The sequence below is a fragment of the Sinocyclocheilus grahami genome, unplaced genomic scaffold, assembly GCF_001515645.1.
Source record: "Sinocyclocheilus grahami isolate Dianchi unplaced genomic scaffold, SAMN03320097.WGS_v1.1 scaffold57.1, whole genome shotgun sequence".
NCBI classification, from domain to species: Eukaryota; Metazoa; Chordata; class Actinopteri; order Cypriniformes; family Cyprinidae; genus Sinocyclocheilus; species Sinocyclocheilus grahami.
Genome location: NW_015505236.1, coordinates 275232 through 288328, shown reverse-complemented (window position 1 = coordinate 288328; position 13097 = coordinate 275232). Strand labels below are relative to the sequence as shown.

The 13097-nt window shown below is 37.0% G+C and overlaps 1 protein-coding gene across 3 annotated transcripts in view; it reads right to left on the bottom strand.

The window, feature by feature from the left end:
• Positions 1 to 13097, bottom strand: part of LOC107584069 (chromodomain-helicase-DNA-binding protein 6-like) — a 47505-nt gene that overhangs the window by 21770 nt on the left and 12638 nt on the right. For all 3 annotated transcript variants that reach the window (XM_016270476.1, XM_016270478.1, XM_016270477.1), the window contains 10 exons: positions 12185 to 12714; positions 10719 to 10866; positions 9552 to 9701; positions 9380 to 9445; positions 9114 to 9181; positions 3094 to 3211; positions 1933 to 2019; positions 1703 to 1837; positions 1442 to 1563; positions 603 to 846 (listed from right to left, as the gene is read on the bottom strand). In XM_016270476.1, the coding sequence (XP_016125962.1) occupies positions 603 to 846; positions 1442 to 1563; positions 1703 to 1837; positions 1933 to 2019; positions 3094 to 3211; positions 9114 to 9181; positions 9380 to 9445; positions 9552 to 9701; positions 10719 to 10866; positions 12185 to 12714 (1668 nt within the window). The remainder of the gene's footprint in view (positions 1 to 602; positions 847 to 1441; positions 1564 to 1702; positions 1838 to 1932; positions 2020 to 3093; positions 3212 to 9113; positions 9182 to 9379; positions 9446 to 9551; positions 9702 to 10718; positions 10867 to 12184; positions 12715 to 13097) is intronic.

Below are 13097 nucleotides of genomic sequence, written 5' to 3'. Positions count from 1 at the left end.
TTATTATTTATTAATTTTAGATGTTTACATTTGGAAAAGCTGTGCTTCCTGCATAAACCTGACCCTGTTGGTTTGGAAGTAGCTTGCTTGCCCTACACAGTTACCTTGTTTGATTTCTTAATTCAGGTTATACATATTTTGTTCTATTCGTGTTACTAATAATAATAATAATAATAATAATAATAATCGGCAGGGATCCCAGACCAATACAATTAGTGTGCCTCCTCTATTTTAAAACCCACGAGCCGCCACTGGAATAGAACCCATTATGTTGTCTACACCGGATTCAGTAAAGCAATGCCTCGCTCTATTTATGACGTGCTGACAGAAGTTCAAATGATTTTCAACGGCCAATTGTTTATGTAGGCTATATACTGTATTCTATATACAGCACCAGTCAAAAGTTTGGACACACTAATGGGAAGTGTGTCCAAACTTTTTACTATACTGTACTATAATATAGCCTACACATAAAGAATATCGGCCGATATATATCGGTATCGGTCTTTTTTTACTCCCTAATATCGGTATCGGCCCCCCAACAAAACCATATCGGTCGGGCTCTACTGAGAACTCAAAATGAATCGCTCTGTTTGACCCACCTGTTCATCTCGGTGGTACATCTCATACTGCAGGATCATCTGCCGACTGATCTGGCTGCCGTGATAGACGATGACGTTCACTTCAGTCCATGTGCGGAACTCTCTCTCCCAGTTGGTGATGGTGGAGAGTGGGGCGATGATGAGGAAGGGTCCTCTCAGATCCATGAGATAAATCTCATAGAGGAACGTGATGGACTGGATGGTCTTCCCCAGCCCCATCTCATCAGCCAGGATACAGTTTTTCCTACATCAAGAGAAACGTGTTCAGGAGTTAAGGAGTTTATTAATCATGTCAGATCGCATAATTGCACATATAATTGCATTTGCTTTTAGATAGAGCTGTTAATTATTATTATTAGTTACATAATTATTATAAAGTTAATTACATGCTGATATATTATAATATTCTATACATTTATTCATATTATAATAGTTATTATTTAAAAGACAATTGAAACATTATATTGTGTCAGACAAAATTATGTTTAAAATTATTAAACATGATACATTTTATTTTTTTTTGGGGGGGGGGGGGTATTTTTTATAATTAGATCACACTAAATTAACATGTTGAAATTGACAGTCCTTTCAGCTAATTAAATGTGAGATGAATTAATCAATAAAACAAACAGATTAATCATTATTTATATAAAAACCTAGTATTTCTTATTTTACAAATCAATTTAAATTTAAGTTAAAAAAACCTTTTGTCAATGTAATTATTACTATTAACCATTTTTATGATTAGTTCTTATCTTAAATAGTTACTTTATACCTTCAAAATAGGATCATGATATTTTGTAAGCCCTACAAGTGCAGATATTAAAAGTTTGTTTCACCTGTTGTACCAGTTGAAAAGGAGCCAGTTCATTCCCTCTAACTGGTATTCTCGCAGCTGGTTCCCATTCCTGTACTCTCTGGACTTCTCTAGTTTTTGCCACTGTTCGGGCAGAGGCCTTTCCTGTATTAAGATAAGAGAAGTGTCACTTCTTTTCCTAGTCTGAGATATATGCTAAAAAGCGAAGCAGAATAAAAATGTTTTGGACTGTACGATAAAACCTGCAGCTGAACCATGCAATCATTTGCATTCAAGGACTTACCACATGCTTGATATCTGGAATTTCCTTGAGGTCTTCAAACTCTCTGATTTTCACAGGGTCAACATCTTCCTGAAGCTCCCAAGTACTCTCCTCATATGACAAAGAGCACCACTTCACCAGGTAGTGTGTAACTTCCTGTTAACATGCAGACAAACCAAACATCAAAAGACTTGGCACCACTAGTATATATAAAAGCTTGGTTTTTTAAGAGAATTTGAAGAGCACCTCACCTCTCCAGTTTCTGTATCTGTGGTGATAGCAATCTCTAAAACCCGATCAACTTCAATATAATCTGGATTAAACAGGTCTTCATCCGGCTGAGGAGAAACACAACTTCATCTCAGGCAGATTTAGGCAAATAACACATACAGTGGTGTGAAAAAGTATTGGCCCCCTTCCTGATTTCTTATTTTTTTGCATGTTTGTCACACTTTAATGTTTCAGATCATCAAACAAATTTAAATATTACACAAAGATAATGCAAGTAAATACAAAATGCAGTTTTTAAATGATGATTTAATTTATTAAGGGAAAAAAGCTGTCCAAACCTGCGTGGCCCTACGTGAAAAATTAATTGCCCCCTCCTGTTAAATCATGAAAGAACTGCAATTAACCACATTATTTTAGAAAGTCGAGTTAAATTTCACTAACCATACCCAGACCTGATTACTGCCAGACCTGTTGAATTAAGAAATCACTTAAATAGAAGCTGTCTGACGAAGTGAAGCATGCTTAAATAGCAACACATTATGCCACGATCTAAAGAAATTCAAGAACAGATGAGAATCAAAACAGTTGACATGTATCAGTCTGGAAAGGATTATAAAGCAATTTCTAAGGCTTTGGGACTCCAGCAAACCATGGTCAGAGCCATTATCCACAAATTGAGAAAACTTGGAAAAATGGTGAACCTTCCCAGGAGTTGCCGGCCAACCAAAATTACTCCAAGAGCGCAACGACGACTCATCCAGGAGGTCATAAAAGAACCCAGAACAACATCTAAAGAACTGCAGGCCTCACTTGCCTCAATTAAGATCAGTGTTCATGATTCAACAGTAAGAAAGAAACTGGGCAAAAACAGCATCCATGCGAGAGTTCCAAGGCAAAAGCCAATGCTGACCAAAAAGAACACAAAGGTAATCTTTTAAGTGTGACAAATATGCAAAAAATTTAAAAAACAGGAAGGGGGCCAACACTTTTTCACACCACTGTGTGTAGACAGTCTATGACAAAAGAATTGATTTAAAGGTGAGGTACTTGACAACAAAATCCAAAATTCTTGAATTTTCTACATGCATCATAGTTTTTACATCCTTGTATATCTGGTGCATCTCCTGGTTATAACTGTAAATGAACCACAAATAAACTGTAACATGTTTTGGCAGACGCACCTCTGTGAAAATATGCTTCATTTGCGCTTGCTTGTTTCTGAAGCGCTTGATTTTTTGGCCAATGCGTGGGTCCTTCTCCAGTTCCTCCAAGGTCGCCCATTTACAGTGCAGATAGGAGCTGGCACGAAGAAAATATTTTCATAGCTTACAATGTGCAATAACAACACTGCGTGCTTTACCTTTCAGCTAGTGTTTAATTTAAAACAGTTTTTTGTTTACAATGTTTGTTTATCCATCAATACTAAACTTGTCAAGAACACGTCTATGTCACATTTCAACTCAAAATCAAAAGAAAGAAATAATTAATTATATTCTGCAAAAAAATTTTTTTTAATTATCATACTTGCAAACTCACAAGAGGTCAAAAAGGTGATATAGTTCTAAATATGACCCTTGTATGGGGGTCTTTGTGAGCAGTGGAGAAATTTATTTTTGCACATTTTAACAAACTCCATCTTTTCACTGCAGAGGAAACAGAAGCTGCATCTGAAATGGCATTAGATGTATTTACACAGACTCTTTAATGAAGCTGAGGTGCCATAAATGCATTTACACCACAACATTTCAAATAAATTTTATAATATTAATGTTTTAAATAGTTTTGAACATACAAATAAAAAATGTTGGGAAAAATGCAATACTTTTAAATATGAAACCAAACCACCAGTAGATGACGGTAAATTACTGTTTTAATGAGCGAGTCATTAAACGGCTGATTCAGTCAAAAACGAGGCAAGTGACTACTGCCTGTGTTCGAAATGGCATACTTGCTTACTGCCCAGTACACAGTGCATACTGCCTACTATTTTTTTTAAAGAACCGTGTGTGAAACAGTATACAATAAGCAATAAATGTTTCAGAGTAGTATGCTTAAGTGCTGTCACATGACAAACACTGAACATTAATTCAGCACAGCTGTCAAGGTTGTTACCTTAGAAACAAATGAGCTAACTGTTCTTTTTACAAAGACTTGTTAATAAGGCTTCATACTAGTAAACAAAGCTATATTGCCCAATTGAACTCATTTCATAATTGATTAACTTTATATATTGGACAGAACTAAATCAACACTGAGCTGTTTTTATTTATATTTTTGGTAGCTACACTAAGTGGCGATATATTAAAAAGCGATATATTCTAGTTACACTAAGTGCAAATAATAATCATTTCTGTTAACACTAAAATAGCAGCATTTTCTTTAGCAACAGGAGTGTAAATAGTAGTTAGGTGGCAGATATTTATACCTCAATACTGTAGTACATTATAAAACAGTATGCAATAACATATTGAGTGTAAATTATCATATACTGTATATATAAATTGTATTAGATGAATGCCACTTTATTGGGACAAAAACCTACCTAAAGCATACACAACACTGTATTGTTGAGGCATTTTATTTCCACTTTTCAAAATATTTACTTAATTTTTATTGAAAACTAATTTCTTTCTTATCTGGTATGTGATGGGAAAAGGAGAAGCATGAGTTTGACAAAAGCCAGGATCGAACTCGGGTCGACTGCATCAAAAGCAAACAGCTCACGTTTTACTCGCTGCGCCACTGATACTACGGAAATGCAAGTGTATTTTGCAGTGCTGTTAATCACAGCCAGGCATTGGTGGGCAGAGTTAATGTAAATAGCCTCTGCCAACAAATTGGTCTATTTGTCCTTAGAGTAATACACTCCATTTCTTTTTAGAGCTGCTTGACAGTGGAATTGAATTCTGTTTGCATAATTGAAATAGAATCTGTACTGTATAAAGCGCTATAAAGATAAAGGTGATGTCATTTGATGATGGGAAACGTGCTGTATAGATTAAAGTACAATTTATGTCCTACTAACGATACTGTTTTTAGATACACAGCGATAGTTTACATGTATATGTATATACATACAAATACAAGTGTTACATTTATAATTACTATTCCCCACCTCCAGTTCACTCACGCGTTTGAAGATGAAACGTCACATGGAGCGCATTGCATTCTGGGAAACAGTATCTCATGCAGCGTCTTCAAATTTCAGCCAATGTAGCAGGTAATCCGGGCATTCCATGCATACAGAAAATTCACATACTATTCACAGTATATACACAGCATACTGCAATATAGTATGGTAGTATGCCATTCCGAACAGCTTCTGTACTGATTTCAGTGTACTTGAGTTATATTTAGCAGATTCTGGCGAATATAATAGGTCATCCGGGTATTACATGCATACAGAAAACTTGCATACTATGCACAGCATACATACTGGATACTGCAGAAATATTAAGAGTAGTATGATAGTATGGCATTTCAAACACAGCCACTATCTTTATGAATGGGTTACTGAATCATTGACTCACTTGATTCGTTCAAAAACGTGGATTCATTCAGTATCGAAACACCGCTGTGTTGCTCAGAGACACAAAACAGTTCTGCTGTGGCTTTGATTGAAACTTCATCAGCGAACTTAAGCAAAAAACAGTCAATACTGTATTATAAATGAACTTTGTGTCTGTTTAACTCACAATGAAGAACTTCCACGGCGACATCTTTGCAGCAGCGCACAGACTGATCAGACATCAAAAGTACCGTGAGAGTGATTCGAAAGCACGCAGAGCCATCTGTCCTCTGTAGCTCTTGCGGTGCTTTGATGTCATACAGCGATCGGTCTGCGCATTACTGCTTCAAGTCGAACGGAGAAAGCGACTTTGGTCAAACACACTCCTCCTGTCTACGAGCTTGCAATCTCTCTCTCTCTCTCAATTCAATTCAATTCAAAATTGCTTTATTGGCATGACTGGAATATTATAACATCTTAGAAACATTAAACTGTAACCAGTTATAACGTGTGAACATTTGATACCACAGTCTTTAACTTACATAGAAACACACATACATACTTCTCATCACTGATCACTAAGGATCACTGTGGTGGACAGTAGGGTAACACACTGAGGTCAGACACAATACACACTGACTTGCTGTCTCTCAGGCTGTGGCACATCCACACGTATCTCGCAGCAAGTGCTGCTGTCGGTCCCTCTCCTAAAAGTATCTTTATTTGTTCTGTTTTACTAATGGCTGTAAAGAATTGTATTAGATGAATGCCACTTTATTGGGACAAAAACCTACCTAAAGCATACACAACACTGTATTGTTGAGGCATTTTATTTCCACTTTTCAAAATATTTACTTAATTTTTATTGAAAACTAATTTCTTTCTTATCTGGTATGTGATGGGAAAAGGAGAAGCATGAGTTTGACAAAAGCCAGGATCGAACTCGGGTCGACTGCATCAAAAGCAAACAGCTCACGTTTTACTCGCTGCGCCACTGATACTACGGAAATGCAAGTGTATTTTGCAGTGCTGTTAATCACAGCCAGGCATTGGTGGGCAGAGTTAATGTAAATAGCCTCTGCCAACAAATTGGTCTATTTGTCCTTAGAGTAATACACTCCATTTCTTTTTAGAGCTGCTTGACAGTGGAATTGAATTCTGTTTGCATAATTGAAATAGAATCTGTACTGTATAAAGCGCTATAAAGATAAAGGTGATGTCATTTGATGATGGGAAACGTGCTGTATAGATTAAAGTACAATTTATGTCCTACTAACGATACTGTTTTTAGATACACAGCGATAGTTTACATGTATATGTATATACATACAAATACAAGTGTTACATTTATAATTACTATTCCCCACCTCCAGTTCACTCACGCGTTTGAAGATGAAACGTCACATGGAGCGCATTGCATTCTGGGAAACAGTATCTCATGCAGCGTCTTCAAATTTCAGCCAATGTAGCAGGTAATCCGGGCATTCCATGCATACAGAAAATTCACATACTATTCACAGTATATACACAGCATACTGCAATATAGTATGGTAGTATGCCATTCCGAACAGCTTCTGTACTGATTTCAGTGTACTTGAGTTATATTTAGCAGATTCTGGCGAATATAATAGGTCATCCGGGTATTACATGCATACAGAAAACTTGCATACTATGCACAGCATACATACTGGATACTGCAGAAATATTAAGAGTAGTATGATAGTATGGCATTTCAAACACAGCCACTATCTTTATGAATGGGTTACTGAATCATTGACTCACTTGATTCGTTCAAAAACGTGGATTCATTCAGTATCGAAACACCGCTGTGTTGCTCAGAGACACAAAACAGTTCTGCTGTGGCTTTGATTGAAACTTCATCAGCGAACTTAAGCAAAAAACAGTCAATACTGTATTATAAATGAACTTTGTGTCTGTTTAACTCACAATGAAGAACTTCCACGGCGACATCTTTGCAGCAGCGCACAGACTGATCAGACATCAAAAGTACCGTGAGAGTGATTCGAAAGCACGCAGAGCCATCTGTCCTCTGTAGCTCTTGCGGTGCTTTGATGTCATACAGCGATCGGTCTGCGCATTACTGCTTCAAGTCGAACGGAGAAAGCGACTTTGGTCAAACACACTCCTCCTGTCTACGAGCTTGCAATCTCTCTCTCTCTCTCAATTCAATTCAATTCAAAATTGCTTTATTGGCATGACTGGAATATTATAACATCTTAGAAACATTAAACTGTAACCAGTTATAACGTGTGAACATTTGATACCACAGTCTTTAACTTACATAGAAACACACATACATACTTCTCATCACTGATCACTAAGGATCACTGTGGTGGACAGTAGGGTAACACACTGAGGTCAGACACAATACACACTGACTTGCTGTCTCTCAGGCTGTGGCACATCCACACGTATCTCGCAGCAAGTGCTGCTGTCGGTCCCTCTCCTAAAAGTATCTTTATTTGTTCTGTTTTACTAATGGCTGTAAAGTTCTTTATTAAGTTGGTTTCTTATGGGTATGTATTTATGACAGTGAAGGAGGAAGTGCATCTCTGTCTCGAGCTCTCCTATCTCACAGTGAGCACACACCCTTTGCTCTCTGGGTAACCAGCTTTTTCTGTGTCTGCCGGTCTCAATGGCTAGACTGTGCTCACTGAGCCTGTACTTGGTCAGGATCCGTCTCTGCTTTGTGTCTCTGACACTCTGGAGATAATCTTCCAATTCATAATTTGATTTTAGAGTTCGATAGAATTGTAATTTACTTTGTGTTTTAGTTTCCTGATCCCAATGTTCCAGATATGTATTTTTAGATTGTTGGATAATTTGATTTATTTTGATGTTCGGGTGAGAAGCAGTGCTGGTTTGAGACTGGTGAGTGTTAGAGTTAGTCAGGTTAGTAAGTCTCAGAACTAGCTGACTGAGTGGACTCTTTTCGGGGTTCGGTTCTTGGGTTTGTAGCGCTTTAAAATGTAGCGATTCTGTGGGACTTGATTTAAGATGCATCCCGAATTTGAGGGATCTTTTATGCATATTAATAATCAATGGGAATCTCTCTCTCTCTCTGCCCAGAACCCCCCCGCCCCCCAAAAAAACTTATAACTAATATAAACTAAAAAAGATTCAAAACAGCAAATTTCACCGAAAAGCGACTTGTTTGCAGGTATGATTATAAATACTACTAAAAACATATGTAAAGCACATATACATTACAGTAAACTTATTTAAAAAATACAAAACAAAAGTATTTAAATAAAAAGATTTTGGGTGGGAAATATGCTTTATTATCATGAAAATAAAGGGGGGAAATATCAATGATGCTAAAAGGCATATTTCTCTTAATGTCTTTAAGCTATTTTTTTTTTATTTAGTTTTTGAGGCTAAATGCGACCCAGTAAATTGGTCCTATTTGCAATACTGTAATTTCCAGAACTACACCAGAATAGGGATCTTGCTGTAAATCACACCATTGTTGATTCAGCAAATTATTCCATGAGGCAGGGTGTATTACCACTCTATAGCAGATGGATAATTTAATGCATAAATGATTTTGAATAATGCATTACACAATAAATGTGAGTTATGTGTTTGCTCTGACAGTTTGACAAGATGAGTGTTTGAGAGTTTGAGATCACAAAAAGGTAACAGCAGTTTGAGTTGCATAAGTACACTTACAAATTTCTGTACTTGACGTAAAACTCCTCCATCTCCTCCATCTCTTCAGGTGGTTCGTCAGGGGATGTCTACATGAAAAAGATTTATTTTTAGGCAGATGTTTCTTGCACCCCAGTGTAGAGTGTATTCAGTATTCTGGACTTTTTGTATCATGGTGTAAATCAAAGCCATATAATGGCCATATAATAAATATTGTTGCTTAATTTTATTTAACTGGATACAGTAATCCATTATTTATAAGTGTAACATGTAATCTGAACCGTTACCTCTTTCTTGACCGTTCGCGCTGAGAGTATTTTCTCAATGATATTGGCCTCATCTTCAGGGGGTTCCTGTGAAGAAAGAAGGGGGGAATTATTCCAGTGTGTGTTTGCTCCGCCCCTCCAGAAGTAGGGCAGGTCTGTGGTGTGGCATAATGGCAGATGTTACCACGGTTACCTCAGCCTGCCAGGCGAGGGTAGAGGAAGACATGGCAGCAATTCGGCCCGAGCCCAACACGGCGATGGTCTCCCCATCATCATCCACGACCTTGAAATCAAGATCTTCGTTATACTTCCGTCGCTTCACTTGACGCCCTGATCGCCTCTTCTGCAAAGAAAGAAAGAAAGAAAGAAAGAAATAAAAGAAAGAAAGAAAGAAAGAAAGGAGAAAGAAAGAAAGAAAGAAAGAGAGAAAGAAAGAAAGAAAGAAAGAATTACACATTAATGTAAAATTATTAATAAAACAATTACCAAAAATATTGAAATAAATTACCAACAACAGCAAAAAATCCATTCCCCATTAAAGGAATTATGTTTATATATATATATATATATATATTCACACGCATTTATCAGATTGGCAGTTGCCTTTAGCTGAGCCTTTTTACCGATTACCTCCATTGTTCAAAGCATTTGGCACAATCATCTGTGAGTGACGTCACTTCCAAATGCAAACACGCCCCATAGTATAGTCCCGCCCCTGACACTGATTGACAGCTTTCCTTGTAAGGCATCGGAAATTCAAATGCTAAATAAACTGATTTCATTTGAGTTTTGGCAGGTTACATGCACAACGCAGAGCAGACGTGGTAATTAATATTGCTATTTAAATATGACAGGTTCATAACTCGTAAGACATGGGAAATACAGTTGCAAATGGACTTTGCTTTTCCATTTGAAATTTGGCAGTCACTGTGCGTTCGCTAAAGTGCAAATGCAAAAAGTAATGCAAGATTTGCTATTGCGTTTGGATAATGTCACTATTTATGTGTCCACACATGGAAAATGCAATTGAAAATACCATTTGCAATTCCTTTTGGAAATAGTCCGGAATATCCTTCCATAGTAAAGTTTACTTTTAACTATTTCAAATTATTAAACTTTAAGTGAGTGCAAAGTTAAACTAAACGTAAAAATAGCAGGAAAATGACATTAAAATTAAATATGCAATATTCAAAAAACAAGGGGAAAAAAAAAAAAAACAGCGGCTGATAACTGATATGGAAGCAACATTGTGCCTTCCTTTTTAAGATTTTGTATTTGTGTAAATACACAGCATGATCCATAATTATTCTGCTCAGGAGAAATCCATATGCCAGATGTATATCGGTTCTGGAGAACTTACAGTGTTATCCATAGGGTCGATGCTTTCCTCACCGCCAGTGGCGAGCGTGCTAAGAGAGGTTGTGTCATCACTCTCCACCATCTCAAGTACAGCATCACTTTTCCTCTTTCCCTTCTTCTTCTTCTCTGGAGGCATGGCACCCTGCTCTCTGCATAAGACAGGGGCAAAACACTAAAATTTATTTTAACACTTAAAATTCATCTTACCTCCACAGCTTTGCACAGGTTGACAGATATTGGCGCAAACCAACCAAGGACTTGTTTGACTGACAAATATCAGGCCATATAATGGTACAAAGCCGACATCTGCTGTGCATACGTTTACTGGTTTATAAGTGGACAAGTAGCACAACAGTTTTGTTGGAGTGCAGAACTTTTGAATAAAATGCAATTTCAATGCTTTACTTTGGGAAAAAACAAGTGGTGAGAGGGAACCACAAAGTGGATAAAATTTGTTTAAATAGGGAATGTATCCAATCACAAAAGATGATTGGCAGAAACTCTGTTCATAAGGCCATTTTTAAGTGCCATTATTGTGGCAATGGATTAATGCAACCCTGGAGAATATTACATATTTGAGTACCTTATGAATGAATGTTTAAAATGTATCTTTACTTCTCCAAATATGATAGTAAAATAGCTGAAAGGTCAAACAGCCCTACACATGGTTGCAGGTTTCATTTTTGACCTTGGTTTCAAATTGGAAATCCATAAGTACCTACATTCACCTTGTAACGCCCACAATCCCTGTATCACATTTCACCCAATCAAGATATGAAAAGGTCTGTGATTGAGCTGAGCAAGAACAGTGCCGAGACAATACATGCAAAATTGTCACATGCAAAGGATGCAATTTACTGAAATGAGACTGTTTTGTCAGTTGACATTTGTTAGTCAGTGATTAAAATGATTTTTGCTCTCTTTAAGACATCGCTTAGTAAACTAGGTTCCAAGTGCGCTAAATATACCTGTCATTATGGTCTTGCCATAAAGCACACATACAGAAGCACTACACTGTTAGACCAAAAATACTTAGTGAATATTTTTTTAAAGAAATGATTCAGCAAGGACACATTAAATTGATCAAAACTGACATTGAATTATATTTTTTAAAGTTCATATTCATCAAAGAAAGCATGGTTCGCAAAAATATCAACATAATATTTCAACATTGATAATAATAAGAAATGTTTCTTGAGCAGCCAATCAGTATATTAGAATGATTTCTGAAGGATCATGTGACACTGAAGACTGGAGTAATGATGCTGAAAATTCAGCTTTACATCACAGGAATAAATTAAATTTTAAGTTATTTTAAATTGTAATAATATTTCACAAGATTACTGTTTTTCTGTATTTTTGATCATATAAGTGCAGCCTTGGTAAGCATAACAGACATCTTTCAAAAACACTAGCGGTAGTGTTTGAACATTTAAAGGAAAATTCTGTAATTTTCTACCAACTCACTTTGGCTTCCTCCCTCTTTTGGAGGGCGGATGTGTTGCAGTGTTCTTGGCCTGTGTTTTCACTTTCACATCTTGAACTTTCTTTACTTTTTTGACTTCTTTTTGGGCTTTTGGCTCCCTCTTCTTATGATCCTTTTGTTCCTTCGCTGCCTTTGACTTTCTCGGAAGAAGCTCCTTCGCTTCCTTTTGCTCCCTTCTCTTTGGTTTAGCGTTGCTCTCTTCATCTCTGTGCCACTCTGACTCTTTTTTGTCTTTTTTCCTTCGTTTCTTCTTCACCCTGGCCCCGCCCCCTCCATCATCCTCCTCGCTGTTGATTGATAAAGGGCGAAGACTGTGACTGCTGGCCGCAGACCCTGCCTCCCGTAACCCAGAGTGCTTTGGGTGAGCCATGCAGTGATTGGGCGGCCCTCCGATGATCCGTAACTGTTCTTTGCCCAAGTGGCCGATGGGAAATGTAGTTTGTGCGTTTTGGTCAGAGGCATTCGAGGCAGCAGCGGATGGAGTGTGCTTTAGTACATGGGAGGCAGACATCTGGAAAAACAAAAGAGTTTGATTAAAATCTGTTCCTCTAATTAAACACTATTCGTCTTGTTTATCTCAGATCTGACTAGTTAAGACATCATTCAACTAGTTAATTCATCATTCAATTCAAAGTTAAACTAACCCAAACTACTGGAACTTTATAAAACGGACATTTACATTCTAAATGGTGTAGCGTAACTAATCTAGCTCAGATTTGCCCAGTTACAGTATATCCATCATGAGTTTGTAGTTTGCTGGTTATCAAAAGAAATGATGTTTTGGGCACTTTCATCCTGGCTTTGGCTGGATTAAACCGTCATAGGATTATTATTATTATGTTACAATTTACATATATTATTTAGACACACACACACTATATATATATATATATA